This window comes from Dermacentor silvarum, chromosome 1 (assembly GCF_013339745.2).
Source record: "Dermacentor silvarum isolate Dsil-2018 chromosome 1, BIME_Dsil_1.4, whole genome shotgun sequence".
NCBI lineage: Eukaryota > Metazoa > Arthropoda > Arachnida > Ixodida > Ixodidae > Dermacentor > Dermacentor silvarum.
In genome coordinates this window covers 16,514,021-16,539,855 of record NC_051154.1, presented here as the reverse complement: position 1 = coordinate 16,539,855, position 25,835 = coordinate 16,514,021, and the positions used below count along the sequence as shown (strand labels likewise).

General features: G+C 44.5%; 1 protein-coding gene across 2 annotated transcripts in view; it reads left to right on the top strand.

Annotated features, from left to right (window-relative positions):
* The window catches only part of LOC119457421 (ornithine aminotransferase, mitochondrial-like), a 56,539-nt gene that overhangs the window by 22,419 nt on the left and 8,285 nt on the right, over positions 1-25,835 (top strand). The window contains exons 5-9 of one of the 2 annotated variants that reach the window (XM_037718985.2): positions 6,304-6,476; positions 7,402-7,480; positions 11,453-11,566; positions 17,673-17,811; positions 22,850-23,160. In XM_037718985.2, coding sequence (XP_037574913.1) covers positions 6,304-6,476; positions 7,402-7,480; positions 11,453-11,566; positions 17,673-17,811; positions 22,850-23,019 — 675 coding nt within the window. In that variant the 3' untranslated portion in view covers positions 23,020-23,160. Of the gene's footprint in view, positions 1-6,303; positions 6,477-7,401; positions 7,481-11,452; positions 11,567-17,672; positions 17,812-22,849; positions 23,161-25,835 lie in introns of those variants that run through there. The other variant, XM_037718987.2, reaches the window with a different exon arrangement.

Below are 25,835 nucleotides of genomic sequence, written 5' to 3'. Positions count from 1 at the left end.
CAGGTTTTTTTTTTTTTTCAGGGTCAAAAAAGCACGCAAAGTAATTTGAAGTGAGGTGAACATAAATCAACAAATTCATTTTCTAGGTATAGGCTATCCATTTAGTTGGCTACCTCGTTCTCTTTAAAAAATATAGTAAAGTTTGTGCTTTGTATATATTTAAATATATTGTGTCTGTACGTGGTGTTCTGAGCGCAAAAAGTATAAATTAAAAGCCGTGCACGTCCGCGCGAACAGTGGTGCCGCAAGGTTTGAGCCACAACAAAAGTGAAAATGTGGAGGCACCGCAAGAGAATCCTCAAATTATGTGGGTAACAGAACTCCGGTAATGACATTTTAGGGGCGGGGGGGAGAGTAAGCTACGGATCTCCTGGGGGGGGGGGGGGGGGGGCTCAGCCCCCCCCGGGAAAATTCCGGAGGGGGCTCGAGCCCCAGAGCCCCCCCGTAGTCGGCGCCTATGAGTTTCACTACATTTGCATTATGGTTGTTGTGTTTCAGCCTGTAGTCTTGATGGTTACAGAAGTTGGAAGTGGTTGAACGCAAAGTGTATCTGTTGAGATCTGCTCTTGGGGCTTCAGAGGGAATCAAAGGCCTATGAAAACACTCAAGTTGATAGTTCAGTTTCTTGTGCTCGTTTGCCTTCCTGTGATTTTCTTATTTTTGACTCCTTTAGAATCGTATTGAGCTTCTCTTGAAGTGTGTCTCAAATTCTAGTTTTTGTTGTGCATAAAGCAAGAAACAGAGTTTAGTCTTTAATCTTTAAGTAGGTACTGAACACTGAACATCTTGGCACTGGCTGCATATCCATTGCTTAAAAAGACTATCTTGCTGTTTCATATATGTTCTGAGACTTCAGAACATTTACTGCTAATACTAGTGTGTTCTATGTTCAAAACAACTAACAGACTTTTTGAGGCATCGATGAGACAGCCACAGTATTTGCAAAATGCTTTGTTCCCTGAAAATGAAATTTGACCCCATGTAGCTCTGTTGGCAGTTGTGATGCCATAGGTGGCTTACCATTTCATGTGGGTTTGTTGACAACTGCAGGGAAAAGCAATTTCGACGCATCCAGTCGTGGAAGCTTAATGTGTCCAAAGAGTGCAAAAGTGTGACAGGGCACTACACACATTGTGGCATTAAGGCATACCTGTGCTGCAACCTATCTGCATAGACTTAGGGTGTATGCATATACAGAATATCAGGGATTTTTGTGAGTTTCTCAACTAAATGAAAATTTCTTAAAATCCGCTTGTACTTTCCTCATTTTTCAACCAAGATTAATCTAAAAATATTGAAAAGTGTTAGAATTGTAAGCTTTTATATCTATCTTTGTACATTGTAACAGGTCTTGACTCTTATCTTTATTCTGCCTAACGCTAGACAACCTGCCAGGAGCTATCACTGTTGTTGGTGGCGGCCATCCTTTCATAAGATAAGCAATGTCAAGAGCGGCACATGTGATAATGGTTCTAGACAGGCATACAAGTTATCGTAAGATGGCTGTTTGATAGCACTCTTTTATTTGCGTCCATTTGTTGACCTCTAAGTACAGATAGAATGTCCATAAAAGGGGGTTGTTGGACACTGATAAGACAATCTATGGAATGTCTTATCTAAGAAGCAAAGTCTGCTTAGTGTTTTCTGCGTGGGAATGATTATTTGAGTTATCTACGTTGAAATCAACATTATCACTTTTCGGGCTGCTGAATATTTTTTTAGTTTAAAACAAGCATTCGGCAGTAGTAAACATATTTTTGACAACAAAAAAAAATGGGGTGAGCATATTTGCATTTATTAGTTGCATACTTCATCTCTATTCAGTTACGATAAGCTGTTGTAATGAAAAAGTTCTATACAAGTGATTTCAACTTTCTATAGACATTGTTACAAATAGGATTAAATGTAGAGGCAATTGTTCATATCGCATTTGTTTCATTAATGTTGTAAGTGACTTGTATGCACCCCCATGAGCAATATGATAAGGGGCACCCACATTTTCGTTCAGGAACCTGTAGCAGCTCAACACATATGACGGACATTCGGACAACTCTCGGAGCTCGTTGAGCGCGGACCGCTACAAATGTGCAACGCAAACGAGCCATAACGGCGTTAGCATCCACCGAAACGAAACGACGGAGTTCGCATCACCATAGCCATCAGTGAAAATCGTATGGGAATGACAGCAACGCCAGAACGCTTCGTGTCTATTTGAGCCTTTAAAGCTGTTATTCTTGCGTTTGCCAGCATGCATAGCACCGCATTGGCCGCGTGCCTTCAAAACTGCGTTGTTGACATCCGTGATCGCGTTAATAGCAGCCGCGATTTTGTCCGTAGCGGTTGAGACAAAAAGTAGTTTCTTTTGACTTGGTACGCACGTCGGCGACGTGTCTTCATAACCGAGTAGTTGCCATCTATGATCGCGTCGATAGCAACCGCGGTTTCGTCCGCAGTTGCAGCAAACGGTAGTTTCGTTTTGACTCGGTGTGTGCGTTGGCCATGCACCTTCAGAACCGCAAGGTAGCCGTGCATGATTGCGTTGGCAGCGGCCGCGGTTGCGGCAAACAATAGTTTCGTTTTTACTCAGTGCGAAGCTGTTGATGAAAAGCACCGTTGACATTGCGATGGGCGGTGACCCGGTGACATTGGCGAAAAAATAATCGGGATGTGCGCGCGCTAGTGAAAAGCGCGTCTCAGATGAAGACGTGCGCTGTGGCCACGCTGTGAAGGAAGTCGCCGCTGCGAACTCGAATCAGTCACGAGATGAGAATTGTAGCTTCCGCATTGCGTTTGTGCAAAATAGAAACAGAATTTGCTGTTTCATACTGTAAATAAGAGCGTGTTGACGTAGTAAGCATTTGTTTATTATTTTCTTGATACCCTCGATAATTCGACATTCGGTTACTTCGAACATTTTTTTCGGTCCCGTGAAATCTGAATTAACGAGCTTTTACTGTTATACCGTGTAATCAATGTAGGATCCAAATCTATATTCCTAAGTGATGTTTGAAATGGTAAAAAGTCACACAAACACATTTATGTGCTCTTTCATGTCATTGTCACACTGTGCCAAACGTTGACTTCCTTTCCATGGTTCTTACAACAAAAGGAGTAGATGCAGGCAAAAGGAGCAGATGCGTCAAGCTTTCCTGCTACGTTGTGCTTCGATATGTATTTTTAGAACCGTTCTTTGTGTAAAAAACAAATTCACGTGATCAATCATCTATAGAGCCCTGATTTCAAAAACGGAAATTGTCTGTTTTTTCACCAACAGATTTCTGTTAGAGAAGAATAACAAATATTTTGTGTGCGACCACAGAAATGTTTTGTTGAAGTGTTTGTAATTTTGCTCTTTGAGTGGGGGAGCCATGCTCCCTCATTTGTAGATGAGGAGGAGCTGTCGCTCCCTCTGTTCCGATGCCCCTGTGTGTAGGCATTTTTTATGCCTTTTATTTAATTGACCTGCGGGATAATAGAACTAGTTTTGTCATTCCCATCAGGATCGATTAATGGAAGTCGACTCTATGATGTTTAGAGGTAACCTTGTGTGCCAGTTAACATCTGTGTATACCTTCGTGGCCAAAGCAGAACTGTCTGTCGCCTGCGGCGATGGCTCATATCGAGAAAGAAACTTTTTTTTTTTTTTTTTTAGTCAGAGTGGTCGCGGTAGATAGTGCCACTACTGTATCAAGTGTGTTGCAATGAAACGTATTTAGATTTATTCCAATGAGAGGACACAGGTACTGTATCTGTAAACAGTATCAAACAGTGCCCACTGCTGAATGCCATGTCTAAACAAAATTTTATTGCGATTGATTATGGTTTTGCAGAAAAACTCTGGTTCCCTGGGCGATGCAGCGTGGTATAGTATGTTACGTCTATTGGGGATGGGATGAAAGTTATTGCATTTTTGCTTCAATATCATGTTTTATTGTGCGTAGTCGACGACGTGAAGTATGCTAAAACCATTTTAAACATAATCGAATTTTCGAATGGGGATTATTCCATTTGGGGACCGAAGCGTATACGACAATATTCGATTTGTTATTTGAAAGTTAAGAGTAATTGCCCCCCCCCCCCCTAATGTTTTGTATTTTGCATCATTACCTATAGTACTGCGCCATGCAAATGTGATGGAGGAAAAACATGCTTTCACATTAGTATTAGTAGCTGTTTCTGATATTGCAGCTTGTGATTTGTTACTGCATAGGTGTTTCAAAATGACGATACATTGCGTTATCTGCACAAGGGCAGTGAGCAAGCAACACCTCAACATTGCAATTTTTTCTTGTATTCTCTTTTCAGTGACAGCTCATTATTTAAGCAAGTGACTGTAGTTTTGCATCATTAATTGCATTGTTTAGCTTTGCCTTTATTTTCTCTTTTATGATCTCATTTCTTCCATTTAGGCCACTCTAATTAATGCATAAGTGTATTGTTTTGAGATAAAACTAGTATTACATTTTAATTCCAACACCCATCTTCTTGCACCATTTTTTTTACACTATATTTGGTTCATGCTAAAATCTCACTATTTACAAATCCCTAAATAATGTTGCCAATTGTGTATAAAAATTTTCTTCAATTGAACTTATCAGGCAGGTTCAGCTCATTTTGTTTGACTGCCTGTTCTTTAAGCCCAGTAGACTGAAACTAATTCTCAGCAACAGCAGCAAGGACAGCATCCGAAACACACCATGAAAGCTCATAATAGCGAGCAGCTGCTGCTCAGTTTTGCTGGACGTGTGTATGTGCTGGACAGTACTGTTATGAACATCAGAGCTTTCTTTGACTCTTTAAGCTGTTTTCAGGGTAGGTCGCTGGGGTGACGGTGGTTGGACTTGAAGGAGAGAAAGCAAGAAAACGTGCAGTGGAAAATGACGCATGTACTCGGGCAAGCGAGTTGTGAAGAGGGGCGGAGGGGGGAAATGAACGGGGCGGGGGACATTGTGTGCGAGCTCTCGTGTAACTGAGTGATGGGAAGGGGTGGAAAGGGGGGGGGGGGCGCACTGTCGCTCGTTAGCTCGCTCGTTGCGGGACGCCAGCTCTCGGGCAAGTGAGTGGCGGGGAGGAACTGGATGGAGGAGGAGGGGAGGCTGTCACTCACTCATTTGTCGCACGTCTCGCTGGCTGCATGGATTAGGCCAGCCCATTGTGGACGATGAAGCGGACGAGAATTTATAGTGAATTCTCACGCACGAAGCATACACTGCAGGCGCAGGCGGGTGTTCCATCAAACGCTGACAGCGTTGTTGCTGAAGCACCAAGGAGAGCATGAAGTGGATGCGTTTGCTCTCCACGGCTGCCACAAAGGAGCTCTGGGAAGGCATGGAGGGAAAGGTTGCGTGCTATTGGGTGACCGAGTAGCGGGGATGGACGGCAAGAAGGAAAGGGAGGGGTGGAGGGGACTGTTGCTTGGTCGCTTGCTCTTCGTCCGTTCGTTTGGGCTATTCGCTTACATTGGCAATCATCATCAATGGTTTCTGCATAATTTTATTAGTCTTGTGCATGCAGCTGGGAGCCCATATTTTTCACTCGAAAGGCTGCCTGTCTTTTCCTTCAACTTTTAATCCCTGCTGCTGTACTTTCCCTACTTTATGCAAAAGTAGACACTGGCTACCGAGAGAATTTATTTAGATTTCATGGCTAAGTCATGAAATCTAAATAAATCATGAAAAATCATGAAAAATCCTGAAAGTACTCAGTCATGGCTTTCCTCCTTTGCCTTTGGGAAAGGAGGAAAGATCTCATGACTGAGTAAATCGTGGTGCCACCTGATGGCAGTGAACGATAGCACTAGCTGTTTCAGCACTGTGACCTCAAGGTGGGCAGCATGACAGAGGGTCGTGCCACATGTCTCAAAGTTACACTGCTACAAAGGCATGATGCAATGATGGGTGAAGCATGGTGGACATTGCTCCGTGTGGGCATAGGTGCACAACTTTGAGTGCAGTAGGAACAATGAAATGAAGAGGAATGTTGCGAGGGTGTGGTAGCAGCAGTGCTTGATTACTGATAACTAGTTTTGTTCACACAAGGTGCATTCTTTAACAGTTTGTCAGTAAAGACTCGTGTGGAGATTACCAAACACATTCCAGTCTGGTGTAGGGCCCCTTTAATGTGCTCTATAGGCTGACGAACATGACACCAAGACTGTGGTAGTTGAATGCCTTATTTTTATTTGCATGCTGTCCTTTCACATCATGACGAATCACTAGTTAGCTTGGAATCACAGGCCTGGCTGCAAGATTTGCGCATCCCTTTCTTGCCTTATTTCTCACCTGCTGTAATTATTATGTGCAGAGACAATTGCAAGATCCCAATGTGTGTGCCTTCATGGTGGAGCCAATCCAGGGCGAGGCTGGTGTGGTGGTGCCTTCAGCTGGCTACCTGCGTGGTGTGCGTGATCTTTGCACCAAGCATCGAGTGCTTTGGATAGCAGACGAGATTCAGACTGGTCTGGGCCGCACGGGCAAGTGGGTAGCCACATTTAAACTTGTACAACAGCTTTTCTGGGCTGGGTCAGCATTGCCTAGGAGCTCTTAGTAGGTCCTAGCCCTAACCAACTAGCCCAGTCGTTCGCATTACTATTAGGATTCTGAGGCAGTAGATGTGGAAATTATGTTGACTTAGAGGAGGAGAAAAGTGATGTGCAGCGTTTGATATGGATCTGCTGTAGCATGGGGCTGCCAGTGGTCATCAGCAGTACCCATGATTGCTGTCAATTGTTGAGAATTTCTTGAAATTCCAGCACAGTTGGTTCAGCCAGAGTTGTTACGGTCAATAATACACCTTCAATGTTACTTTGGCAACCTTTTGAAGAGTCTGGTATTTGCTTTTGTGACTTATTCAAATGCGAACACTAAAGTAACAAGGAAGAAATGCTAGAAATTTCAAATGCGAACACTAAAGTAATAAGGAAGAAATGCTAGAAATGGAGCTTTTAATGCAACATGGGTGCATTGATTAAGGTAACAATATGAAGGCAAAGATTTATTTACAACTTAAAAATACTTTGCCATTTGCTTAACAGTGTACTCCCGTCATTAAAAACTAATCATTCTGTTCTTTGACCAGACAGCTTGAAGATTTTGAGGGGATGGCATTTGTAATTTTAATTAATGCAGCCTTTAAATACTGCAGGTTGTTAATCATGATGTGTTACGACTTAGGTTTTGACAGACAAGAAATTTTTGCAATTTTCTTTTCAATATTGAAAATTTCAAATGGCGTTTTGAGGTGGTTTCGAATTCTTGTGCCTGCTCGCACATCTAAAACCAATGTGCAACTGTTAACATGAAAACTAATGATTATTTGTTGCTTTTACGTTACATCCCACAGCCCACATCCTACCACTTTCTCATATTTTTTCTGTTTGCTTTCTTTTTCTTTATTTACTAGGATGCTATGTGTGGACCATGACAATGTACGGCCTGACATAGTGACCCTTGGCAAGGCCCTTTCAGGTGGACTCTATCCAGTAAGTTGCACATTTGTCTATAGACATTTCCATTGGGGTGGGAGAGAGCACCTCCTTTCTGGATGGTTGCACGTGGGTACAAAATGCAAATGCTGCTTCTGCAGTGCTATGGAGTGGGGGCTCACGTAGGTTTACAGCAGTTTAGAAGGCATTATGGTGATATCCAGGGAGCTCTCGTTGGAAAAGCTCTATACTAGAATACTAGTAACCTAGTCTATATATTATAGAACTGGGGGGGGGTATTCTGTAAGAGTCCACCTAGTGACTGTCCACTTCGGCTGCCGCCATAGGCTGCCACTTCACGAGCGCGAAGGAGACTGGCTGGCACCTTCGCGCTCGTGAAGCGGCAGCCAATGGCGACAGCCGAAGTGGACAGTCCACTAGGTGGACTCTTACAGAAAAGCCCCCTATAGTGTTAGTGAAAGCCACTTTTACAGGGGTAGTAGTACAAAACATTATCTTCCACCCCCCCCCCCCCCTTTTCTTTATTTCTTCTTAGATAGGCAAAAAAAATAGACACTTCAAATTTATCACTCCTAAATTTGCGCCATGTGTAGCATGGAACCATCAGCATCTCGAACACATCAGCCATATCATTGGGAACTAATCCGTAGGGGCATATGAACTTTTGGCTAGTACAGTGTAGACCGCTTATAACGTAAGTCGCCGGAGTCGCGAATATCCGCACTATAAGCGGTACCGCACTATAACCAAAGCAACAGTTTTCAAGGCCCGCACATATGCAAAACATGTGCACCGAGCCGCCACGCGTATGCGACAGTCGAGGAACACAGCTAGAACGTTTGCATTCAATGCTCGCGAAACTATCCGAATATGTCACAGTTTTCAAATGCAATGTCATGATGAACAATTGTCATTTGTAAACACCATTGAGCTCGATGACCCGAGAAGCGCTGTGCGTGGTGTATGAGAAGCGCTTACAGTCGAGGAACACCAACTGGCTCAATGTGTAGCGGCGTTGGAAAATGTGGCCGTATACTTGAACAAGTGGTTAACAAACTCACACTGAATTCGCAACGACTGTCAAAACGCTCACGTTAATCACGAAACTGAGCTAAAGGAAGCCAAACGGTGCACGAACGAAGAGCGCGTTGTTACGGCCCCCCCCCCCCCCTCCCCCGCCTTCCGCAAACGAACACCATGAGTGCGTTCGCTTTCCGTGACAGCGCACGTTCCCCCCACGCTAGAGTACGGCGCGCGGCGAAGATTTTATCTGATACGGAACCTCACGGCAACGGCGACGCGCGCGACGCCGACGGCAAAAGTGGAAATTGAAAAAACACATCGGAAATTTCACCCTCTCTCGAATGGTAAGGTCGCCGATTCTGCCTTGCGCCGGAACATGCGTCTACGTGCCGACGTCTCAGCCACGCTACTGTAGCCACGCGTAGAAAATGGCAGTGAACCCTTCTTTCTCCTTTATGCTTCCTCTACTTTCTAGTCACGTGTTGACCTTGCACGCTGCGGCTACGGCGCAGAGGGAAGCAGCGGCGCTGTCCCAAGCCGGCCAACGAAACAGCCCAAGCCGGCAAACGCCCGCTTCCCGATAATGGCAGAAAACGAAACTTCGGGAAGCTGGCGCCGGGCCGGCTGGAGCGGCAGCGCCTGCACAGCAGCGGGCGCGCACGGTGACAGTCGAAAGTGAGGAAACTACGAGGGAGGGCGAGGGGAGCCACCAAAGCGGTGGAGTTGCCGAGGCGAAATCCGCTTCCCTGCCGCCCTCCTCCCTCACATTCCACGGTCTCCGCGTGCGCCCTTCGCCGTGCTGTGCCGGCGCTGCCCGCTCCCTGAAGTTTCGTTTACTGCCGTTATCGTGAAGCGAGCATTGGCCGTCGTTGGCAGTTTCGTGGCCTTCGCTCGCTATGCGCGCCGTGATATTTCACGACTCGCTCTTAAGATTCTGGTTTCAGCCTCACTGGCTGTTCGTTTCGCACCATGTGCCCTTCTTCACTTCGTCTCTCTTCCTCGAGCACTCCTTGGGGCGCCCGTTTGAGGGGAGCGTTCGCCGTCTCCGCTGACTTCCGTACTCCCAGGCAGTTGCACTGTAACCGGTATTTCGTTTCCCGCAACTGCACTATAAGCGATACGTGTATACATGGAGTGCTATGGGAAAATTAACGGGAGTCTGAAAAGACCGTACTATGTCCGGTCCTGCACTATAAGCGGTTACGTTATAAGTGGTCTATACTGTACCAAGCTTTTTTAATGTAGCAGCCTGAAAAGAGCAAAGAAAAATGAAGCGGGCTCGAAACAATTGAATATGATGTTTTCAGATGTGATGAACAATTTGTCATTTGAACACCATTGACCAAATATTATTAAACTGGCTCAATAATTTCTACTAATTAGCTAATAAACATAATAGAAAAATGCTCCACTTTACGGAGGACTTCCGCAAACAGAACACCATTGGTCCTGTGCTCATATCTCGTAGCCTATTTTTTGATAGCTTGGCCCATGTTAGCTGGGACACCCTGTATCTTGTTGCCTTCTTGAAATGAAAGTAGTGCTAAATGCACCACTCGGGGCACCATGTCACCGTGTCAAATGCACCCTGCCAAGGCAATGTTCATAGCTTCCTACAGTATACCTAGAGGGAAATCCGGTACCCACTGTTAGTGTGAATTTTCAAGAGAAAACACCGTGGGAATGCTGGGATATAGATGGTTCAGCTTGTATTGAACAGTACTGGAACTAAAACATGACTACGGCTGTGCAAATAAAGTTTCATTAGAATTAAATCTTCCCAAGAGGTCTCTCTTCTCCTGTAATGCATCCTGCATTAATGTTTACTCAGATATAGCATAACAAGTAATCGGAAAGAAAATAGAAACATTATGAATGAAACTGACACACTGAGGGTGTAGAATTTCTAGTTTTTTCTCCATCATGAACAAACTGGCATGAGTGCTTATGTTTTAACAAAAATTTTCTTGCATAGAAGTTGAGAAAATCTGCATTTTAAGTGCTGCTAAACCATTATGACAGATGGAACGCTATTTGCCAGGCACATCTACAAGGTAGCCTGGCTGTCTGAGAAAGGTGTCAGTCCAAAGCCACCAGTTTCCTGCATTCCCATGCACACAAAATCTCTGCAGTGCCAAGATTGTGGATTTGTCTTTGATACCTTTACCAGTCTTTACATGGTTGCTAGAATTTTAAGCCCTTTATATTTTTTTCTTTTAACAGTGAAGCTGTTTAAGCCAGCCGTTAGTCCGTCCGTCGCGGACAAAAAATGTGGGCTGACCCTGGTGGTAGTGCAGAAAGGGTCCAAGCGCAATGGCACACCCCTGTGAACTAGCGAAGCTGAGCCTGGCTAAGTCAAGCTAAGCATGATTGGGACTACTTAAGCTTAGTCTCTCATCGATAGCCAATCAATAGCTAATTGATAAACGATCAATAATCATTAAATTTTGGAAAATGCTGAGGATGACTTGGTAGTGCTTAGCTTAGCCCAAATATGTAGCCAATACCTTGCAATAGCCAATCGGTAGCCAATCAATAGCTAATCGATCAATAATCAATAAATTCCAGAAAATGCTGGGGATGACTTGGTAGTGCTTAGCCTAGCCCAAAAGCCAGGACTAGCTATAAGCCCATCAGCTCCGCTGTCTCTTTAGCATTGTGCCTCCTGTGCAAGCTATGCTAATTTTTATTCTTTTTAATGTTTTGGTTTTGTATCCTCTACTTAATGATATTATTTGTTCTCAGCTGTTGCACATCATTATTTGACTTCTCCCTCTGCCCCCCCCCCCCCCCTTCGTGTACTAATTGGGCCTCTAGGGTAAATAAACGAAAATAAATAAATAAAATTAAACAAAACTAATTTGCAGACATGCCTTTTTCATGCCAAGGCAGAATTTGGGAGCTTGTGTACACTTGCTGTTTCATTGACTGCGTGAAGGTGGCAATTGCCCCCATTGATGACGTGACTACCAAATTTACTTCTAGGTCTCTGCTGCCTTGGCGGATGATGAGGTGATGCTAGTAATAAAGCCTGGTGAGCATGGATCCACATATGGTGGCAATCCACTTGGAGCAAGGGTTGCTGTTGCAGCACTTGAGGTATGCTTACTAGCATCCAAGACACCCTAGGGTGCCTGTGTAGGTTCCCACCAGTGCTAGAGGTAAAAAAAAAATTAAAATCCAGAGCATAAAGTATGTATGTAACCTCTTAGTAGGTTCTAGCCCTAACCTAGCCCAGTCCTGCACAATACTATTAAGATTCTAGTGTAATAGAGGTGAAAATTATGTTGACACTTGGAGGAGATGGAAAGTGCGTAATACATTGAATATGGATTTGCTTTAGCAAAAAGCGGCCGATTGTCAGTAGCATCTATGATTGCTGTGTGTTGTTGAGTGCAGTTTCTTAGCATTCCAAGGCACAATTACTAGTTAGGCTAAAATTGTTGCAGTTGTCATGCGACCTTCAGTGTTACTTTGATTTTTTGAGCTAGTATGCATATATAGTTTTTCACTACCTATCATGCTTTATAGTCTCTTAGTCATTGTTGGCAGAGACGCTGGTGCAAAGAGATGAACGCTGAAGAACAAGATGAACACTGCTACAAGCAATCTCTTTTTTTTTCCATCTTTTATGCGTCATTTTCCCTTGCGTCATTGTCTCTTTCAAGAGTTGTACACCAGCCCAACAACAATTTTTATTAACATGATGCCTCCCTATGCAGTCAAATGTGTTTCATTCAAAAAGCATGGAATCACTTTCTGGTCAGCACTTCAATGCCGAATTAACAGTAGTAGTTTGTTTCTTATGGAACTTCTGAATGGCAATTTCCTGCAGAAACAGGACAGTGCCAACCTCATTCATTTCGGCAAGGAGCATAGGTCTGTTGAGCAGTGCTATAAAAACACTGGTCAACCGCACCCTTCGTACTTGAATTTAGGGTAATATAGTTAATTAAACCTCAATATAATGGACTTCAATATAATGAAATTCTCAATATAACGATAGTATTAAAGCTTTTTATAACTCCCTGTCCGTAGAACACCATGTATCATTAAACGTTGATATAACGAAGTCAATAAAATTGGGAATTTGCTTCGTTATATTGAAATTTCGTTATATTTAAATTCAACCTTTTATGCAAATAAGTGCACTCACCAGTGGATTTTTCTTACACGGAAGGGGCAACGAAATTTGCCAAATTATCGTACAATTAGAAAAAGCAAACTTCAATGAAAAAAAATAATTTTGTTGAATTTGAGAGTCGGCGACGAAAGATGCGGTTTCATGCCGTGTCGACGATACCTTCACATTGGCAGTACGAAGTGAAGCCAGCCACGCTTTCGTGTCCACACTCTGCCCCCGCGGCTAATAGTGTCGCCCGCAGTGGGATGACACTCGTAAAAAAATTGGAGGACGCTTAAGCTTTGCCTTTAAGAGTAGAACGCGATAGCGTTATCGGGACCCATTCGCATCACATCGTTCGCATACGGCAAGTAGGCTTCATTCACTGCAACACTGAACGTGGGAAAGCCAGCTTACAAAGACCAAGCTTACATCGATCCCCTTAATGTCGGCTTCACTTTTAAACTGAAATGTGTTGCCGGAAAGACATTCTTCCAGGGGCGAATAAGTGGTCTTAAAATGTGAAGGCCCTAGCACCTTTTTTTATTATTTTATTAATTGTTTGCTATTGCCCCGACACGCGCAGGTCTGGTAGAAATGCTGGAAAAGTGGTTTGTGTTTGAGTTTCCTCGTAGTAGAATTAGGTTTTATCGTACACGCCGATTGGTAAACAATCCGACGGCGAATTCGACGCCGAATGGTAAAGTCGTACTTTAGTTTTTCTGACGGATTTCATTGTGAGAAATTCAGTTTTTGTTCACCAAAACCGTGCACTATGTGGAGGGCCTGCACAGTCGATGTGGTTGGATGATTTTCTCCGCCACCCGCGCTTGCACGCCAGTTGCCAACGCCAGATTTTCTGCGACAGGGGGCCCTAAACGCTATCGCTTTAAAAGCGCTGGCAGTGGGGAGCGAATGCTTCGTCTACCTTTTGCTTCAATGTATCTTCGAAACTTGAGACTATGCAACCTCCAGTACTAAACGAGTGGGAAGACAGCGCACATGATGCTGCACCATCTTGGCACGCCTGCTGTTTGCAGATGCAGCAAATAAAAACAGGGCTGCACGGGCGGCGTATGCGCTTAGCTGCGCTGAGAGCCACGCGCAGCCACGGTTGCGCTAGAAAAGGAGACACGCGTCAAGCAGCCCCCCTCTTGTTCCCCTTTCCACTCCCCTCGCATGCTCTTGATCGCATTAACAGGAGCTTTGCTCATGCACCATCCTTCCCGGCACCATCCTTCTCGGCTCACCTTCGCATGCTTTCACTCACACCCAAAGTATAAAGGTGCAGGGCGCGATAGGATCTTATTGCATTTTGTCGTTATACGGAACATGATGCTGTTCTGCTTGAGCAATCGCTCTTGGCCATGCGGCACGCTATTTAAGAGGTGCGTTTTCAAGCAGCCAGTTGTAATTCAACCACTTCACCATCTGCACCCATGGAAGCTTCCATTTATTCTTTCGGTATTCCTTCGAGGTGACAGTGAAATTTCATTATATGGAAATTGTGTACAAACAAACCTTGTCATTTTGAGGGTTTAAAAGTCTAAATACAGTGGGCTCTCTTTAGATGGAACCTCTAGGGACCAGGCAAATTGATTTTGTTTATTAGGACTTCCATTTACTGAGAGACAAAGCTAAAGGGTTCACAGAGTTCTTTTTATAGCAACTACTTTATTGCATAGAAGGAATAAATGATATAGCACAGAAACATTGCATAGCATAAAAGAAAACAGGAAGTTAGTTAGTCACTGACTCATATATCGCTGATAGCAACTGACTAGTATATGAAACTGACTTAATTATCAAAGTGGCTAGTATGGTATCCTCTAACACTATATCAAACACAGCAGTATGGTCAAAAAGCACACTGAACATAACACACGAAAAAGATGTTTTGCAGTCACATACTGTAGCTTTGTTTGCTTCATCTGTCGCAGCCACTTTTCTAGGGGCCCTGAACCACTTTTTATCGAAGTGGAGAAAGGCATTTGAAGTGAAAATAGGCTGTTTCATAAATACTTTGCCACAAGAAGTAGTACTTCAATGTGTTCAGCAGAAGCGGAGTTATTGGCAATCAAACATGGCCTCTGCTGTGCTCCTGTTCCTTCTTCAATGCCCTGCACTGCGAAGGCTACGACAGAGTGGGGCGGGACCACAACGCTCCGCCTTCAGAATGTCACCGTGGCACGCAGTTAAAATTTCATTTTGGATGTTAACGTAGATGCCATTGACTTCCGATTTTGGTGCCTACGATGCGCTAAACGTAAGCCAAACGCGGTTGTCCTCAGCGAGCCACAGTGCGCTTAGCCAGTGGACTCGTGGCGGCACTCTGCAGCGGCCGCGGTGTAGCCAACCGCAGCGACCAATAGCAGCCGCGTGTGGCGGTGCGCTTTGTTACGAAATAAAGCGCACAGAAAAGAGTGAGGATCATTGCTTCTGTTGAAATGAGAGTGTTTGAGAGAAAAGTGACCTTGCGCTCTTGTGTGAGCGCCATGCGCCGCACACGACAGCAAAACTTGGCTGAGATGTTCACAGTAGCGTATGCTACCCGCGGAATGTGTTATTTCACCAAGCTCGAGGGGTAGTTCAGGGCCTATTTAATGAAGCTGCCAATCTCTGAAAGATTCTGCAGATAATGTTCCGAATTTTGCTCTTGCTTGAAAAAATCCATGAGTGCTTCCAGTGCCAACTCTGCTTGCTGTACAGTCACGATGACAGGTTCAGCTAACACTTCATCCTCTGGTTCCTCTGCTTCATCTTTACTGTTATCTTGACGAAGTTCTGCAAGTTCAGGCGTGTTTAGTTTTTGATGCATATCGCGATGCGGCTGAAATGGCCTGTTTTGTTTAGATGGTACCATTTAAGTAATGTTTTTTAGCCCCCCCCCCCCCCCCCCCCATTGCATGAATACGTTTCGTTTAATTAGGCCATTTCCGTTTATCGAGCTTACACCGTACATGGTGTTCTATTTCTATGGACAAGAAGTTACTAAGAGTTAAATATTTTGTTATATTGACTGTTTTGTTTTATTGAAGTTTGTAATAGTTTTAACTATTTTGAGCCTCAATATAACGAAGTGTACAAGTATGGCTTTTTGGGCTAGTTGGTTATATACATCAGAGGTGGTCATAGTGCTAGAAGACACGTACAAGAATGAGAGAATAGGACGGGCGCTAACTTTCAACTCTCAAGAGTTGACTTTCAACGCTAACTTTCAACTTTAACTTTCAGGAGTTGAAAGTTAGCGCCTGTCCTGTTCTCTCGTTCTTGTCCGTGTCTTCTAGCGCTATGACCACCTCTAACGAAGTGTGTTTATACGCGATTTCAATATAACAAAATTTTACTGCCACTGCTATGGAATACTAAGGCAATAAATGGAAACTGCCTCAGGCACAGATGGTCATGTGGTTGAATCGCATGCGATTGCACCTCTTAAGTCTTGCACCGCGCGACAGATACAGTTAAACCTCGATATAACGAAGTCGGTAAAATCGGCAATTTGCTTCGTTTTATCGGTTTCATTGTATATTGAAATCCAACCTTTTATGCAAATAAGTACAGTCGCCGATCGATTTTTTTTTAACGTGGAAAGGGGCCGCAAAATTCTCAGAATTATCGAGCAATTGAAAAAAGCAAATTTAATTATGTACAAAAGAATTCATTTTGTCGAATTTGGGAGTCGGCGACGAATGATACGGTTCCATGCCACGTCGACGATATCTTCACATCGGAGGTATGAATTAAGCGAAGCCAGCCACGCTTTCGCATCCACTCTGCCCCCGTGGCTGATAGCGTAGCCCGCACTGGGACGTTGCTATTATGAAAAGCGCTGGCAGCGGGAAGCGAGTGCTTCGTCTGCGTCTTGCTTCAACGAGTCTCCAAAACTCGAGATTACGCAATCTCCATTACTAAACGCGTGGGGAGGTAGCTTACATGATGCCACGCTGTCTTGACGCACCCAGTCTTTGCACACATGGCAGATTACCTCTAAAGCAGGATGCGCGCCTGCGTGTGCGCTCAGCTGCGCTTACAGCCATGTGCAGCCATGGCCCAGACGCGCACCAGAAATCGAGGCACGCGCCAACTTACCCCCACTTCCCCTGCGCCCCCTCGAGCACGCTTGATCGCGTTGCCGCGAGCTCGCTCCTCTCCTTTTCTTTCCATTTGCTCGCGCAGGAAGGCGGCACACGTGACGCCATCATCTTTCTTGTCTCACCCTCGCACACTTTCACTTGCACCTAAAGCACACAGTGCGTGGGGCGCGATAGGATCTTATCACACTTGGACTTTATACGGAACATGATGCGTCTCCACTTCAGCATTCATAAACAGCTGCATGTAATTCAATCATTTGACCATCTGTGCCCGCGGAAGTTTCCATTTATTGTCTCGATATTCATTGCGGCGGCAATGAAATTTCGTTATATTGAAATCGCATATAAACACACTTCGTTATATTGAGGTTCTAAATCCGTGGTGTTCTGTGGACAAGAGGCTATGATAGGTTACACACTTCGTTATATAGAGAATTTCATTATATCGAGGTTTAACTGTAGTGGCTTGGCATTATTTATAAAGCAGCACAAACCACAGTTTTAAAGACTTGGCAGTGGTGCTTGTTCTCGCTCTTTACATGGTTATAGTTTGCAAATAGCAGAGTGAATTTTTGAAGAGCTGGAGCATGGGCAACTTCCACTAAATGCAAATGCTGTTTCCACCCAGTCATTGAACATCCTAATAAAAGAAATGAAGCTTGAACATTCAAACAAAGCAAGTGAGATGGGTTCTGCCCCCCAGCAACAGCCTAACTCAATGTGCCAAGCTGTGACTTGTACTTCATTATTTGCCACCTGGTTGCACCATGGTGCATTCAGAACTGCAACACAATAGGCCCATTTCCTTAGTAAAGTGCAAAGTGGAGCAGTTGCGTCATACTCTTCAGAAAGTTGATTTCTGTTTGGTATAGCTTGTTATAGCTTAGTACCTTATCTTTTAGTAGCTGAAGCTGCTAAAATTGTTACACCAGCTCCATGGTCTGTGATTGTTTCTTCACACCTGTATTGCCCTTGATTTTATCAGGTGCTGGAAGAAGAACGACTTGCTGAAAATGCTCAGCGACTTGGTGAAATTCTTCGCGCTGAACTGGGAAGGCTACCTAAAGACCTTGTGACGCAAGTTCGAGGCAAAGGTCTGCTCAATGCAATAATTGTGGCTCCAGGTAGGTGTCTAGGTCATGTTCACACACTTCCCTTAGAGGGTCGCATATTTTTTTGAGAAATGCGTCCCCCCAGGTTCGTATTTTTTAAATTTCAGATTTAAATTCTTCAGAGTGACTTCGTTCAAGGATAAACAAAAAAATTATTTTTGTGTGCTTTGTGCACCTCTCTCCCGTCGCCCTTCCACCCCTCTGAACACGAATGGGCTGCGCCCATAGTTCTACACCGCGACACCCTCCGAAACATGAATGGACCGCGCCAACTGTGCTGATAGCCTGATAGCGCTGGGCTGGCGGAGCGCTGCAAATGTGTGACACAGTACAGCTAAAACGGCGTTAGCGTCCACCGAAATGAAGCGACGGAGTTCGCATCGCCATAGTCATCAGTGGAAATCGCACTGGAGTGACAGCAACGCCGGAATGCTTTGTGCCGATTTGTGCCTTTAAAGCCTTTATTCTTGCGTTTACCACCGCGCATAGCACCGCGTTGCATTGGCCTCGTGCCTTCATGACTGCGTAGTCACCATCCATGATCGCCACGATGGCGACCGCGGTTTCATCCGCAGTTGCAGCAAACGATAGTTTTGTTTGGACTCGGTGCGTGTGTCGGCCGTGCGCCTTCAGAATTGCAAGGTTGCCGTGCATGATCACGTCGACAGCGGCCGCGGTTGCGGCAAGCAATAGTTTCGTTTTTAGTCAGTGCATAGCTGTTGAGGATGGGCCTCTTGCACTGGAGTTTGAGGTATAGTGGCGGCGAGAAAAGTTATCTGGGTAGTACCAGCTTGGGTAGTATTGAGCCCTGGCTGTGGCGAAGCACGTTTCTAGCCAGAGTGTTGCATTGATTCGCACTTTTTTTCTGCCCTGTTGCGAGTGCGAAAAGGCTCATCACTTCTCACAGACCGTGCCAACCATGCTGCGTGCTGGCCGCAGCCTAGTTTTACGAAAACGGACTCTCCGTGTGCTGTGGGATGTAAGGCTGGAAGCTGAAAGAATCGGCGACGCCGATCCCGAGAGTGTCACCGTCGTTACTGCTGCGTCTTGGGCTGCCACGAGCAAGAAGGCCTGAATCCCAACATCAGATTCTACCGTTTTCCTTCAAGACCTCATGCAGCGGAGCGTTGGGCGCGCTGGATTACTTCACTACCCCACTACGAGCAGCACAGGTTCGAGAGTTAAATGTGCTCATCCTTGACCTCAACCCAACACGTTAACACAGCGCAGCAAGGCAGTATTGATTACAGCACATCGATGTTCGAGCTATTGTCATTAAGAGCTACATCAAGAGAGCAGCGCACGAGCTAGTGCTGCAGCACTCGATTCGCACGTACGTTACTGCGAGCTCATATGCATTGCATCAGTTATATCTTCTTTTCTGGAGTTTTACGTGCCAAAACCAGTTCTGATTATGAGGCACGCCGTAGTGGAGGGCTCCGGATTAATTTTGACCACCTGGGGTTCTTTAACGTGCACTACAACGCAAGCACACGGGCATTTTTGCATTTCGCCTCCATCGAAATGCGGCCGCCGCGGCCGGGATTCGATCCCGCGATCTCGTGCTCAGCAGCGCAACGCATCAGTTATATATCATTTGCTAAAGGGACAGATGGCTGCTACTACAGCGCAGGCATAACTGCTTGTCTAGTGGCATGCAGTCAACAAAAATTGCAGGCGGCCCGTCGTTTGGTGGCATGCTGAAAGACTGCTGCCGTCGCGGCGCGTACCGTCGTGCGCTTGAGCAGTTCCGTACACATAATGCCTGCTTATCGCTGCTGTGAATTCATTTATAGCAAGCATTTCCTCGCGTTCGTGCGCCTGAACCTAGCAGCGTGCAAACCTTACCTTAAGGTCAACTTCTTATGCGACTCGCTTCACTTGCGATTGACAGCGCGCTAAAACTTCGCCGCTTATTTCTTGAACGGCATACACGTATTTGGAGTTGCATAATTTCTTGCCTTTACGCAGCGTGCCACCCCTGAAAAAAGTTTCGGCGCCCGATAATCGCTGCAAGCCGTGGTACAATACAACCGAAAGTGGCGGGTCCATATTGTAAACGTGCTTTCCGAAGCAGACGACCGAGCTTGCTACTACCCCGTTCAGGACAGAGGGCGCTCTTTAGCACCATTTTTGTAGCAGCCCCCTGGGCAAAGCAGGAGCCCCATGAAGAGCACCGTCTACATCGCGATGGGCGGCTACCTGGTGACACAGGCGAAAAAATAATCGGGATGTGCGCGCGGTAGTGAAAGCGTATCTAAGATGAAGACCCGCAGCAGAAGTCGCGAAGCCTTCGCCACTGCGAGCGCTAATCAGTTACGACATGACGAGTATTGCAGCTTCTGCACTGCGTTTGTGCAAAATAGAAACGGGATTCTGCTGATTCATTCAGTAAATAAAAGCGTGTTGACGTAGAAAGCATTTGTTTATTGTTTTCTTGATCCCTCGATAATTCGACATTCAGTTAATTCGGACATTTTTGAATTAACGAGGTTTTACTATAGCAGTGGCATTCTTGAACGCCGACAGCCGCGACTTGTTACACGTAATCAGAGCGCACAGGAAGCAGAGTTAAACAGTTAAACAAGTCAACGCAATCAGCAGCCGGATGGAGGAAGGTGGGGGGGAGGGGCACTGGCCTCCCCGCCCTTGTAGTTTTCTCACAACAGCTCTGCCATTCCCCTATTTTTTTTTCATGGAACCCGGTTATAACAATTATCGGTTATAACAATGGAATTTCTGTGGCACTTGAATATTGTTATAAGTGGGTTCGAACCGACTATACAGTAAAACCTCGCTATAACAAAGTTGAAGGGGGAGCCAAAATTAGTTATATCCATTACTGCATGTACTGCATTGATTTCGGAGGGTACAATCATTGGTTGTGAGCTGCCATTTTTTGCTTGAAATCCAGGCCAAACATTTGCAATTCCAATTTCGCCAAGACAATGGATATTCAACACATTCAATGCCCCTTAGTGCTGTTAATACAGACGATGTGTGCAGCTGTTGCGGAAACCATTGTGGTCATCATTAAGGTGAGGCACATGCGTGCTCACCAGTGAAGTTTTCCGGCAAGGGCCTATTTCAGGATCAAAATAAAAATTTGGCCCATATAATTGTACAAGCGCTTGCCAGGACGTTTGGTCCGGATAAAATTAACTGAAAAATTGAATTAGCCAGAGTTGAATTAACGGAAGTGTATTGTAATACATATGAATGGATATAGGTGGGCACAAATACTGGCATTTAACCATTTCTGCTGTCATGTGAAGCTATTTGAGCAAGCATAAAGTTTTTCCCTTTCGCTGTGGTTTCTTGTTGCTGATCTGCTTTCAGATTTCTTTGCTGTCAAAAATCAAGCATGTCAGCAAATATCCTTTTGAAGATTTGATCATATAATTGTCAGTTGAAAATTTAGCTTTAACCAATATTGTGCATTTTCTGCTGCTCAGGTGACATATGTGGAAATACATTTGAATCCAGTTCTTCGGACCTTGGTCATGTTTTGGGTGGGAAATTCAGACAGTGATAATATGACTTCATTTTCCCTGCTTTGAAGATAGTACACCTTACCAGTCTAACTTCATTGAATGTTTCTCTGTAGTGCTCCTCTTACAGGAGTTCTCTTGTGCGAATTGTTTTTATTATGCCAAGTTCTGCATACTCTTCCGATAGAAAAATGTATTGTGGTGCAACTTTTGTATTCATCCATTATTTAGGGAGAATGCTTGTTCTGAAAGAGCTTTTCCACAGCACAGTGGAATCTCGTTGATAGGATTCTGCATAATACATTTTTCAGGATGATGCGTTTTTTTTTTTCCTTATATACCTTTTCTTTTTCTTATATACGATTATGTTCGGATAATACAATTTTCGGATGATGCGTTTTATTTTCCGGTTCCTGTGAAGATTGTATCACGAGATTCCACTGTATGTAAAATATAAATTTTATTGTTTGAAAGCACAATTATTTATTACCAAAGGAAAACAAAGCATGAACCTACACATGAGACTCCAAACTCTCAACTCCCCAGCCTGAAATGATCTGATCAGCAGTTTGTTTTTAGTGAGCAAAGCAAATAGAACTAAAACCGGGACACACAGTGGAACTGTGGCACTTAGTGAGGCGGACAAGAACAAAAGCAAGGACATTGCCTAAGCGCTGTGGTCCCCGTACATGTATTAAACCAACTAGTAGGTTAACCCTTTCGGGTGCAACTTAATTGTGTGGATTGAAAACTTTCACCGGATTTCTTGCATCTTCAGAATCATAAATAGCGTACAGCTGCAGAATAGATTAAGACTTTTAAATTCTTTAGCTAGCGAGTTTTGTTAACTTTACAGAATGTGGACTCTATGCAAAAACTCATTACAGCACCCATTTGATATCAGAACATCAACTATTTCATGTCTTGCAGGCTTGAAAAGCACCTATTCAGCCACTTGAAAATTATCCCTGGTACAACACATTGTGAAAAACGTGAAAGACGGGAACCCGCTACTTACGACATACTAACACCAAGCAAAAACACACAACCGCCTAACTTCCCACTAGTCTTACTGAAACATTTTGCACATGTTATTCAAACTTGCAGCACAATTCTAATTAGAAGTGTTTCAAGGTGTATGTGAGAGATTTTAAATAACCTTGATTTATCAATGCTTTTGCTGTTGATGCATTATCTTGACGTACACAATTGTGTACAAAGCACCTGAAAGGGATAAAAGTCTGTTCTCCTGGACACATAGGATACAGTTTTAAATATAAATCATATACATAGTAATGGATCTGTTTGAATGATTACAGCATGTACCTGGAACAATATTTTGACCTTAGCCTAAGCAGAAGTGGAGTGAAATTTTTGTTACCATTGGACTCATTTGAACCGTACATCATTTTGGCACCCAGTGATACGATTCGAGTTTCTGATCTGCCATGTGAAAGCAGTTGAAGCGTGGGCTTCATAGCTGTTAGCGGTGAAATATGTAGTAGCGTAACATTAGCAATGTAATGGCCAGCAGAGCACTTATCACATTTTTCTTGCAGGACTTGATGCCTGGGAAATCTGCTTGAAGCTTAAGGAAAATGGTCTTCTTGCTAAACCAACTCATGGAGACAAGATACGTCTAGCACCACCCTTGGTCATCACTGAAAAGGAACTGCGGGAGTGCATTGAAATCATTGGGGAAACAATCACCAACTTCAAGCGACAGTGACGTTGCATGGTTTTTTTATTCAACAATGCTCTAAGCATCAAATAAAACCATGTTTTTGAATTTTAGTTACTGCAACACTTGTATTCTTTGAGGAACTCATACATTACATGTGCAATAAAAAATTATACCAGTGTTACCACATTTTCTTGCACAAATACCTCAAAAACAACATTCAGAATCCTTTCAGCATTTTGTGACTTCATTAAATATCCTTTATGTCAAAATCAAACCATAAAACGAATATGGCAAGCAAACAATAATAAGCTAAAGTAGCAATTAGGTATATGCTAAGAAAGAACTGCCGTACTTGTGAGCCTAGCCAGCGAGAAATCAGTCATGGTTGCCTCATACTGTGCCCGGCCTTTGTCCGCCAAGTTCATGACCTAATATGTATTTCAGCAAAATTTTATACCTAAGATTCTAATGGTAGTGTACACACTCGAAGCCAATGTAGTTCGGTGGGGGTGGTGCCCAGCAAGTGGTGATGCTTGTTGTAATCATGCTCCATCACTGCATGTTTGCAATGTGAAGTTAGGCCCACAAGCAATTGTTGTGACTCTGAGCTTCAAGACCTCTCGCTAGCTAACCCTTTTCTATTTGTTTAGCTGTCGCAGCCTGAGGGTCCTCTGATGAGCATATATGCTAAGCTTGGCTGTGTGAAGTTATTGTTTAAAAATTTAGGAGGTACACGCCGTTAAAAACTACCGTCCCGTCATTGTGCAGCCTTCCATTCCAGCTGATATACAGCGCACAATTTGATGGTGCCATTCTCAGCTGGAAGCGTGTCACTGCTTTGCAAGATCATCTGTGTTCATTGTATTTAGTGTACTTTCTTTTACGCAAATGAATTCCTATATTATAAATATACTCTTAAAAAGGAAGCCTGAGAGCTGCTGTGTTGACTGAAGGTTTTCTGGATGGCGTCACATTGAGAGCCAATGAGATGGCGCGCCAGCGTGACTCCATGCAGTGCATCGAAGGCTAGTTCTCATGGAGGAAGGAAAAAGATAGGAGGGAGTATCGCGCAATGCGATTGAAGCCAAGAGTGTCATCCCAACATGTGGTGAAAACGCCAGAGCACGAAGGATACGTCAAAGCGCACGGTAGGTTTTAGTACTCCCGTTTTTTTTTTTTTCGCTACCCATTTGCATTTTACTTCCTCCATAGCCATTTGAAACCGAACGTCTCGGCAAATCTCGATTCTTGCTCCATGATTTCGACACAAGAGGTCACGTTTTGGGCTGACACTGAGCAAAGGGAGCGGTGTCACGGAGCGTTAGCTGGCCCAGGCTGTCTGCGTGACCTAATGCTCTCTCCTAACTTTTTCCTTTCTCCATGCTAGGGCTTGTGTCAGCCAATCAGTAACGATATCCGGCTACGTTTTAGGGGTTCACCAACATCGTGGGCTCATTGTTTGGCACATTCCCTCTGGGTGATCGTTCCGTGAAGCTCCCATTCAGTCAGCGTGTTGTGCTGAGGGCGATCAGAAGCGGGCAATAGAGGAGTCATTCTGGCTGGCTGACACGACGCGGAGCTTTTCTGCACTTCAACGGAGAATGGCCTTCGAGATTTGACTCAAGTGCACGCAAATGCGCGGAGCGGCACCACTGCATCGGCAAAGACTGGAAATTTTAAAGCGAACAGCTTGCTTTGGATACCGTGACAGTTTTTGTAATCTAACTGAATGACATCATCACTCGGGGGAAAAACGGGGATTCCCCTTTCGTCTCCGTGTGCATGACGTGGTGTGGCACAGAGACATTGGGATCCTTTTTCTCCGCGGTGCTTTAAAGAACTGTTCATTTACTACAGCGGACACCAATGCAACACTCCTGGCACGAAGCAAACACGGCCAATTCTGCAAGCTGGACGCGCGAGGTCATGTGGTTTATCTCCGAGTGAGATGGTAACGATTGGTTCACTTCTCGCATTTGGTGCTGCGCACAATGCCGAAGAAAGGACAGCAAATAATAATGGTGAACTCTCACATCGATGAGGGAGGGCCGCCAGGAAGACCGTATGAATGGTGCTGATTAGTACTTTGGTATCGTCGACCACTTCACCCAAGAAAAATGAGAAAAACGCCGTCGTTCACGCACCGAGGAAAACCGTCAACACGGCGCTGCACAGAATGATGAAGAAAGATAACATATGGTCTACAGCATATGAATGCGATGAGCGCCCTTCGACAACAGACCCGATCGACTATTCGCTTACTTAGATAATCATCAACGACGGTTTCAACAAGAAGTTTATACTCTGTTAATTTCAGTGTTTACCCTTGACGCAACGATCACCCTTGCCCTACCAATTCACTTTGTGCAGAACCGGTAAAACCTTTTGTGAGGAAAGGCGGAGAAGAGGTTGGCCAGAGAAGCATATGTGCCTCTGGCCTGCTACTCCACACTGAAGTGGAAAGCGCATACAGAAAAAAGCAGAAGGAGGATGAGGAATTATGAAATGAGTTAAGCACTTGCTGTTCGATGCACAGTCAGTGTCCTTGATCCACAAGAATGAAATCTGTGTGTGCAGGTGCGTGCACATACACAGAGCTTTCACTCGGCAGAAAGCAATGTTGGGCTAGTTGGTTCATGCTTGAAATGTGGCTCTGACGCAAGAAAAACTAATCGGAAAGAAGAAGGGACAGAAATAGCGCCAAAGAAAGAGCACGTATACTCGGACTGTGGCCAAAACATGCCGTTTGAACAATCCGAGTTCAGTTGTGCCAAAATGCGTGCGGGACCTTTGTTCATATTATAGACAAAGTGTGTGAGCACAGCAGCTATACAAATAAAATGCACATGCCCGAATCGCGA